General features: G+C 40.5%; 2 protein-coding genes and 1 long non-coding RNA gene across 30 annotated transcripts in view; 2 read left to right on the top strand and 1 right to left on the bottom strand.

Annotated features, from left to right (window-relative positions):
• Nucleotides 1-10,000, bottom strand: part of LOC135107739 (uncharacterized) — a 60,518-nt gene that overhangs the window by 38,886 nt on the left and 11,632 nt on the right. For 6 of the 10 annotated variants that reach the window (XR_010271968.1, XR_010271973.1, XR_010271969.1 and 3 more), the window contains exons 1-3: nucleotides 3,611-3,728; nucleotides 1,939-2,062; nucleotides 1,228-1,443 (exon numbers count right to left, since the gene is read on the bottom strand). Coding sequence is in view for 1 of the 10 variants with exons in the window: in XM_064018036.1 (XP_063874106.1) it covers nucleotides 1,228-1,233 (6 nt within the window). In the remaining 9 variants the exon portion in view is untranslated. Of the gene's footprint in view, nucleotides 1-1,227; nucleotides 1,444-1,938; nucleotides 2,063-3,610; nucleotides 3,729-4,855; nucleotides 4,956-10,000 lie in introns of those variants that run through there. The other 4 variants (XR_010271974.1, XR_010271977.1, XM_064018045.1 and 1 more) reach the window with 2 other exon arrangements.
• LOC135107706 (valine--tRNA ligase-like) overlaps nucleotides 1-10,000 on the top strand; it is an 82,139-nt gene that overhangs the window by 26,273 nt on the left and 45,866 nt on the right. The gene's annotated exons all lie outside the window — the stretch shown is intronic.
• LOC135107754 (uncharacterized) overlaps nucleotides 4,857-10,000 on the top strand; it is a 5,807-nt gene continuing 663 nt past the window's right edge. The window contains exons 1-3 of the long non-coding RNA XR_010271982.1: nucleotides 4,857-5,679; nucleotides 6,943-7,116; nucleotides 9,254-9,354. This is a non-coding gene — a long non-coding RNA (uncharacterized LOC135107754). The remainder of the gene's footprint in view (nucleotides 5,680-6,942; nucleotides 7,117-9,253; nucleotides 9,355-10,000) is intronic.

Here is a 10,000-nt window from a genome sequence, read left to right on the forward strand (position 1 = left end):
AGCCTGTTAAACTAGAACCTCCAAAACACCCCAAAACAGACAATTTACCTCAAAACACTTGCAAAAACAGCCCTAAAACACCTCCAAAACACCCCAAAACACTCCCAAACACACAAGCAGAGGAGTGTAGTGAATTAATAAGTGAAAGAAAGCAAGAAAGTGTAAAGGAACAGATGATAATGAAAAAAAAAAGTGATTTAAATGAGATTGTCAAGATGTTTTGATGGTTTATGGTAAGGAAAATGATAGAATGGGTTTGTAATGATTGACAGAAAGGAAGGAATAAGAGGGAAAAGTAAAGAAATGAGGAAAGGAAAAAGAAAATGATGCTTTACCCACACTGCACCTCTCTTTAACCACATTCAGAGACACAAGGAAATACAAACAAATAACAAAACAAGCAAACAGAAAAAAATGGAGCTCTATAGGAATATAAATAAGAAATAAAATAATGCATAAGAAAATAAAAAGCTAAAAAAAGTAAACAAACAAAATATTTAACACCACCACAACACCTTTAAACACCCTCAAAATACCCCAAAATACACAAAAACATCCCAAAACACTCCAAAAATACACCAAAACACCCTCAAAATACCCAAAAACACACCAAAACATCCCAAAACACTCCAAAAACACACCAAAACACCCTTAAAATACCCCAAAACAAGCCAAAAACTCCAAAAACACATCAAAACACTCCAAAAACACACCAAAACACCCTTAATATACCCCAAAACAACCCAAAAACTCCAAAAACACATCAAAACACTCCAAAAACACACCAAAACACCCTTAAAATACCCCAAAACAACCCAAAAACTCCAAAAACACATCAAAACACCCTTAAAATACCCAAAAACACTCCAAAAACACACCAAAACACCCTCAAAATACACCAAAACACCACAAAACACTCCAAAAACACACCAAAACACCCAAAAACACCCCAAAAACACCCAAAAAACACCCCAAAAATACCTGAAAACACCTTCAGAACAATGAAATGGAATAAAACACAAAATAACAATAACAAAAAAACAAAAACAAGAAAACAAGCTGCAATATAGAACAGCAGGAACACAAACAAACACACACACACCCTACAAACAAACAAACAAACAAACAAACAAAAATAAATAAATAGATAACAGGATAAAAAAAATGAAAAAAATAATCATAAAACCCAAACTAGAAATATACAAACCAATACAAAACGCAACATACCCACATACCACCAAACAAGACAGAGTGGAACCTCGCAGGGACGCCGATGATATGCTGGTAACAAGTCACACAGGAGAGCACAGAGGAATACAAGCCGCTGGAGTCGTGCTTGGAGTAACAGTCAAAGAGAGCAGGAGACAGAGGCACCACCACCGTCAAGCCGACCAGGTCCAGGATCACACTGCTGAATGCCACCTTGCTTCTCCGCACGTTCTTCTGTGGGTGTTAGGTTAGGTTAGGTTAGGTTAAGTTAGGTTAGGTTAAGTTAGGTTAGGTTAAGTTAGGTTAGGTTAAGTTAGGTTAGGTCAGGTTAGGATAGGTTAGGTCAGGTTAGGATAAGTTAGGTTAGGTTAGGTTAGGTTAGGTCAGGTCAGGTTAGGTTAGGTTAGGTTAGGTCAGGTCAGGTCAGGTTAGGTTAGGTTAAGTGAGGTGTTTTTTAATCTTTAATTTTATCTCAGTATTTTTTTCTTGTAGTATTTAGTTGGCTTTGAGCAGTGTCCCTCCTATATATATAAAAAATAAAACAAAATAAACAAATAAATAAATAAACTAAAACAATAAAACGTTTACAACTTTGAATCACTTTCCCGACACACTTGTGCATGGAGGCAGTGTTGCATGAGCCTTGACTGACAAATATTGCAGCGCGTTGACAACCACACACTTCACACCTCAGCTTAGCAACACACACCAACACAACACCCTGCTCACTTTCTCCTTGATGTCCGCAGCCTGTACCGCCCCTCCGTCCCTGCCGTCCACCTCACCACCGCTGCTGCCGCCACCGCCATCGCTGCCGCCAACCTGCTTGCCGGATCGGAGGGTTGCCGTTGCTCTGAAAGTTACGTTAGGTTAGGTTTAAGTGGGGCCGTGGGAAGAGGATGTAGGTTAGGTTAGGTTAGGCTAGGCTAGGTTAGGTTAGGGTAGGCTTCTTTAGGTTAGGTTAGGTTAGGTTAGGTAAGGCTTGGCTAGGTTAGGCTTGCTTAGATAAGGTTTGGCTAGGTTAGAATTGCTTAGGTTAGGTTAGGTAGAGTTTGGTTAGGCTAGCTTGGGATTATGACACGAGATAGCCAGTCTTGGGGAGGAGGAAGCACCAGACAGAAGTTCGGGTAGGCTTCTTTGGGTTAGGTTAGGTTTGGTTAGGGGCAGCTGAGGAGTGTGAGGCTCCACCACATCAGGTTAAATTTGAGGTAATATTTGAGTCATTTTCTCACTCACCACCAAAATTTTCCCACTGTAAAAACTTTAATATTTTTTTTTCTGAAGGCTACAACGAAAGACAAGGCAACACACACACACACACACACACACACACACACACACACACACACACACACACACTGCATAAGCATCTGTACAACGAAAGACAAGGCAACACACACACACACACACACACACACACACTGCATAAGCATCTGTACAACGAAAGACAAGGCAACACACACACACACACACACACACACACACACACACACACACACCAGAAACACCTAGAAACACATTTTTCCTCCCCAAAAACACCCATAAACAATTTTACTCCCCAAAAACATCTAGCAACACAATTTTCCTCCCCAAAAACACCCAGAAACAATTTTACTCTCCTAAAACACCTAGAAAGACAATTTTCCTCCCCTAAAACAACCCAGAAACACAATTTTCCTCCCCAAAAACACCCAGAAACACAATTTTCCTTCCCAAAAACATCTAGGAACACAATTTTCCTCCCAAAAACACCTAGAAGCACAATCTTCCTCCCCAAAAACACCTAGAAACGCAATTTTCCCTCCCCAAAAACACCCAGAAACACAATTTTACTCCCCAAAAACACCTAGAAGCACAATTTTCCTCCCCAAAGAACACCTTCAAACACAATTTTCCTCCCCAAAAACACCTAGAAGCACAATTTTCCTCCCCAAAAACACCTAGCAACACAAATTTTCCTGCCCAATAACACCTAGCAGCACTATTTTTCTCCTTTTAATACTCAAAAAACACAAATTCGGCCCAGAACAGCTATTTCTATTAACAGTACTCAAAGAAAACACTGATTACCGGTCAGAAATAACTCAAAAACATTAATTTCTACGCAAAAAACACTGAAAAAACACGTGATTTCCTTTCAAAACACCCAAAAAAACATACATTTCTACCCAAACACACTGAAAAACATGCGACTTTCTTTCAACACATCAAAAAACACACATTTCTAGCCAAAAACATTTAAATAACACTTAATTTCCTTTCAAAACACCCCAGAAGAGACACACACCTACCCAAGGACAGCGAAAAAACAACAATTTCTACCCAAACAAACTTGAAAAACACCAAAATCTAAAAAAAAACACAAAAAAATAAAAATATATATAAAAAAAACATCCCCTGCCTTTTTAAAACGCCACAGAAACGAAGAATTCACTCCTCTTTCTATTCTTCTCTATGCATGAAAACAGCTGGAAAATATAGGAAATAACACTAAATACTGATGGAAGGGCACTGGCAGGGTGGGAAGGTCCAGGGTCTCGGTCCCCGGATGAAGGCGGCTGATGACGTCACGTCCGCCATATTTACGTTACGCAAATGATTTTGAAAATGACCCCTCGCAAAAATGGAGCTAGGCCGGAATGCTTTACATATTATGAAAGGGCATAATTTTAAATTAATTCTGGAGATATAAAAATATTCCAAGCTTCAGTAATAATAAAGCTATATTTAAATAACTATATGAAAAAGTGTTCGAACAAACACGATAAAAAAAAACACTCCAAAGTCCACAAATCTCATTTCTCACGAACACAATACACTTTAAAAAATCGAAACTATTTTTACAAACAATCAGAAGTTAACCGGAAGCTGAAATAAATAAATAAATAATTTATAAATGTCGACTTTTTGAGTTTTCAACGGGTCTAAAATCCCTCGAAAAGTCCACGTATTTCACTCAAAAGCATCATAACATATTTAAAAAACAATAAACGATTTTTTGAGCCCATAAAATCTTGCCTAGCGGCTGAAATAAAAAATTATGTTTGGCGGTATGAAAAATTTAACGGCAAACAGCAACACTTATTTACGCTGAAACAACCTCATAATCGACATGTTTCCCTTAACACTCGCACGCAAAACACTCAAAACACCACCAAATATTTTTACAAACCATAAAATCTTAGTTAAAAAGCCTAAATATATAAGTTAAGAAAATAGAAAGAATATTGGAACCTGGGGTAGACTCTGGCAATCCATCATGGCGGCCGCGGGAGGGCTGGGAGGGGGCTCAGATAAAAACAAGGTTGGCTATCTCTCTTTCCTTATTATTTGTGGTTGTTATGAAGGTTATTTCTCTGTTTTCTGGATTAATTTCAGCTGTGTGTATGCGTGTGTGTGTATATATGTGTGTGTGTGTGTGTGTGTGTGTGTGTGTGTGTGTGTGTGTGTATATATCTATGTGTGTGTGTGTGTGTGTGTGTGTGTGTGTGTCCGCCTCTATTCCATGATAAATAGCATTATATTCTCTCTTCTCTTCTCCCCTTTTGCTATTAAGTATCAAGTATCTTCCAGGTATTTCCAGTGTTTTCCAGGTAGTGTCGTAGGTTGAAGCCAGACCTCTGCTACCTGTCACTACTAAACTCACCTTAATTGACCTCCTGTGCCTCTGTGGTCCCGTTCCCTGGTGTTTAAATGAAAAGAGGACACACACACACAACCGCACTGCACGGTGTTTCCCAGGTACACTGAGGAAGACAATAAAAAATAAATAAATCTGCTGTCTCTCAATATTTATCGTAATTTACAGTGTTTTGTTGTGTGAGGAGCAGACTACTGGGGTGATTTGTGCACAGGTAAGTGGCAGTAGGTGGATGAGTGTGTGTAACGAGTGTATTAATGTGTGTGAGGGAAATAAAGGGGTGTGAGGTATGACGGGCCAGCCTGCCGCAGCTCACCCCTGGCCTGTTAAACCTTCCGTCAGACTTAAACTAGGCAGTGGCGGTTAGGTCTGACCAGCGGACATGAAAGCATAGTCATGTGGCTCCATTCACTGCCACGGGTGACTTATGGTGACGAGAAATAAAGTAAATAATGGCTAATATATACGGACGTCCGGATCATCAGTCTGCTTATATTTTTTAAAAAGTTGAATTTTGGCGGGTTTTCATTTCACGGAAGAGTTCATTTGTTAATATTTCGTCATGCGGGTTACGTTGAAACTAAATATTACGAGTATGACTAAATAAAAAGCCGAAATAATGTAAAAAAAAAAAAAATAATAATGAAGGTACCGTGGATTGGCAACACTTACAATGTAAACAAACAGCTGATCACGGGTCCGGAGCGAGGCAAGGAGATAAAATTAATAATAAACGAAGGAAATAGAGCAAATAGAAGGACGACAGCAGGCAGAGAGGGGCAGGAGAAGTAGCAGAATCAGGGAAAGGCGTATTGGTGCCAGTAAATAAGGTGAGAGCTGTAATAAGGCTGGTAAATAAGACAGTTGTTTTGTTTGTAGATAATTGTGAGAAAATATTTGATTTGTATATTAGGTAAGTGTGTGTGCGTGTATATATGTGTGTGTGTGTGTGTGTGTGAGAGAGAGAGAGGTTGGCATTCAGTCAGTCAGTCAGTCAGGCACTAAACCAAGCTGAAATAGTCAATTAATTAGCCAGTCAATCAGGCAGGCGGTCATTTAGATATTCAAAACATCTAACCACAAAAAAACAGTAAAAAAACACTGGTAAATTTATAGTTTAAGCCAATGTTTCCAATCTGTACCCACGGCCCACGGCGTTATTATTATTAATTTCCGACAAGTAGTGTAATCGTTAGAAATGATGTGAATAGTGAGAAGAACAAAATGAGGTAGGTTATTACCACGTAGTGTGTAATGGCTTAAACTATAATAAAACCTAAATTTTTATAGGCCTGGCATTTCAGTGGGATTTCTGTTTTTATTGGATTTTTGTTGCCCTTGGCTCGTGTCACTCCTTCAGAAAAAGGAGAAAAGGTATTTGTCTCTCCTCTTGCACTTTTCCCTCTTCAGGTGTCTCATATTTGGGAAGAATTGTGACATACTGGATACGTTTATCTTCAACACACACACACACACAGATAAGATACTTTTAAATGTATAAATCTTGGCTCACCTTTTATGAACACAGTTAAGTTCCTTTGAAATAATTAGTGGGTGTTTGTCAGTGTTGATGAAGAGTTATGCCATGACCTGCTCTCTTAAGCATTACCAGTGACCTGTTTGGTTATGAGTCATGTTAGCAGATGAACCTGGCCTGACCTAACTAACCTACCACTGCAGGGACAAGCAACACCAAATGTTAGCCTCACTTTAATTAATACTTCATATCACCTATAGTAATGGACACACACACACACACACACACACACACACACTTGTGGTGAATGGTTAGGAAAGAAAGTGTGTGGTGTGTGACCTCACTTGTGGCAGATGCATTGTGGGTGTGTGGTGGTGTGTGGTGCATGAGGTCACTGGTGGTTGATGCACAGCAGAGTGTGTGGTGATGTGAATGAATGCCTTGTTACTGAGGAATACACTCACCATATTATTTACTGGTGTGTGTTGTGATCTGTGTACACATTCACTCCAGGACCTTCAATGTTGCAGATTATTAAATACATGACACTTTTTTTTAGCTTCATTTGTAAATAATGGTTTATTTCAACATGTTTAATTTTACTTGTGTATTTCAGGTGAGCGGTCACAGGGCCAACCCACTTCCTGCCGACACTTGATTTGGGGCTTCGGAAAACAAGGGCACCAGTCAGCCTTGTACCTGCGCCGTCCACGAGTGCCCTCACCGGCCTGTCATTGCACGTTGCCAGGGAAGCAAGAACGTGGAGGCTAGAGTAACAGGGGAACGAGCGGTAAGCATTTGAATCCATTTGCCAGACACGTACACCGCGTAATTTGAGTTACCCCGTCATCTTCCTGCATTCTGTTCTTTCCAACCCTTTAAATGCAGTGACACTAATGACAGCCTGCAAAGTAATCAGTCCTGAGGTCATTTTTACTTGTGTCGTGTCACTTCACAGATAGAGAACGCCACAAAAGTGGTGAGAAGGTTTGCACCCTCCACCCCTGATGAAAAAAAAAGTTTGCCAAAAAAAAAAAATCCTGAATCTGTGCCCACCAATCAGGGGGCTTGTTCCTCCCTCTCCTCCACCCTCTGACTACTTCATGCTACTTATTAAAACTCTTCACAATGATGTTGTCCATGCCCTTGCTGGCCCAAATCCTTGAAAGGTTTATGGACCTGATGGGGTCCCTCCTGTTATTCTCCAGAACTGTGCCTCCGTGCTTGCACCTTGCCTAGTCAAACTCTTTCAGCTGTCTGTCTGTCAACATCTACCTTTCCTTCTTTGCTGGAAGTTTGCCTACATTCAGCCTATTCCTAAAAAGGGTGACTGACTGTTCTAATCCCTCAGAATACCATCCTGTTGATTTAATTTCCTGCCTATCTAAAGTTTTTGAATCTCTCCTCAGCAGGAAGATTGTTAAATATCTATCACTCCATAACCTTTTATCTGATTGCTAGTATGGGTTCTGTCAAGGCCGCTCTACTGGTGATCTTCTTACTTTCCTTAGTGAGTCTTGGTCATCCTCCTTCAGAGACTGCTGTTGCCTTAGACATATCAAAAGCTTTTGATATAGTATGGCACAAATCTGATTTCCAAACTAGCCATCTATGGGTTCTTTCCTTCTCTCTGTAACTTCATCTCAAATTTCCTTTGTGACTGTTCTTTTGCTGCTGCGGTAGATGGTCACTGTCTTCTGAACCTGTTGACAGTGGTGTTGCTCAGGTTTCTCTCCTGTCACCCACTCTCTTCCTATTATTCTTCAGTGATCTTCTAAACCAAACTTCTTGTCCTATTCACTCCTATGCTGATGATACCAATCTTCATTTTTCCACGTCTTTTCATAGACGTGCAACCCTTCAGGAAGTAAACATTTCATGCAGGGAAGCCACAGGATGCCTGACTTCTGATCTTTCTAAAATTTCTGATTGGAGCAGAGCAAACTTGGTATTGTTCAATGCCTCAAAAACTCAATTCCTCCATCTATCAACTCGACACAACCTTCCAGACAACTATCCCCTCTTCTTCAATGACGCTCAACTGTCCCCCTCTTCTACACTGAACATCCTCGGTCTGTCCTTTACTTATAATCTGAACTGGAAACTTCACCTCTCATCTCTAGCTAAAACAGCTTCTATGAAGTTAGGTGTTCTGAGACGTCTCCGCCAGTTTTTCTCACCCCCCCAGCTGCTAACTCTGTACAAGGGCCTTATCCGTCCATGTATGGAGTATGCTTCACATGTCTGGGGGGGTTCCACTCATACTGCTCTTCGAGACAGGGTGGAATCAACAGCTTTTCGTCTCATCAACTCTCCTCTAACTGACTGTCTTCAGCCTTCTCTCTCTCTCTCTCTCTCTCTCTCTCTCTCTCTCTCTCTCTCTCTCTCTCTCTCTCTCTCTCTCTCTCTCTCTCTCTCATCTCTCTCTCTCTCTCATACACACACACACACACATACACACTTTTATATAAAATTTGAGCATTTAATAAACAATCAATCAGTCAATCACACACAGACACACACACACACACACACACACACACACACACACACACACACACACACACACACACACACACACACACACACACACGTACACACAAATATTTTGAAAAATTAACGAAAATACAACAAATTATTATTGTTATTATTGTTATTTTTTGGGTAAACTTTAAATATTGGGTAAACGGTACCTCAACACGTCTGTGGTGCAAAATCCGGGCAGAGTAGAGCGATGCGACTTCCCCCCTGTAGACCTTTAGGGTAGAATGAAGCTATGCGGAGTCCCATTGCGCTGGCTTGTGGGGAAGAGGCTGGAACGCGAATGACGTCACCTACGTCGGGTAACCCACACCCACGTTCAGCGTTCCAGGGTTACTGTGTCTCCCTGCTCCTTTCTGTCTCTAATCTGCCACTATCCCCTACAGGTGGCCATCAGGGACGTGAGAGGCCTCCAGCAGTATGCCTGGAGATACTTGTGTGTGGATGAGGGACGCAGACTCAAGAACCACAAGTGTAGGCTGACCAAGTGAGTGTGGGAAAGTGTGAGGGGGTGTGAGAGAGACAGAGAGAGAGAGAGAGAGAGAGAGACTGTGTTGTTAATCTGTCACTAGAACTTTAAAAACTCTTGAAAACCCTTACAGCTTCAGCTTTTGGGATGTGGAGATCTGGTTAATCTATCACTAGAACCTTAAAAAAACACACTTGAAAACCCTTACAACTTCGACTAGAGCCTTTGGAAAGTAGAAATGTTAATCTGTCACTAGAACCTTGAAAACACTCTTGAAAAACCTTGCAACTTCAACTAGTGTCTTTGGAATGTAGAAATGTGGTCAATCTGTCACTAGAACCTTAAAAACACTGCAATAAAACCCTTATAACATCAACTAGAGCCTTTTAAAAGAGTGTTTCTCCTGTTAATAATGTAGTAATTTTGTTAATCTGTCTCTAGAACCTTAAAAACAACCTTGAAAATCCTTAAAAGAGTGTTTCTCCTGTTAGTAATGCAAAAATGTTGTTAATGTGTCGCTAGAACCATAAAAACACCCTTTGAAACCACAGTAACTTCTATTACAGCCTTTTAAATACAGGTAGCAGGGTTCTCAGGGGTGTTTCTCCAGTTAGTAATGCAGAAATATTGTTAATCTGTCACTAGAACTATAAAAACACCCTTG

Source organism: Scylla paramamosain, chromosome 2 (assembly GCF_035594125.1).
Source record: "Scylla paramamosain isolate STU-SP2022 chromosome 2, ASM3559412v1, whole genome shotgun sequence".
Taxonomy (NCBI): Eukaryota; Metazoa; Arthropoda; class Malacostraca; order Decapoda; family Portunidae; genus Scylla; species Scylla paramamosain.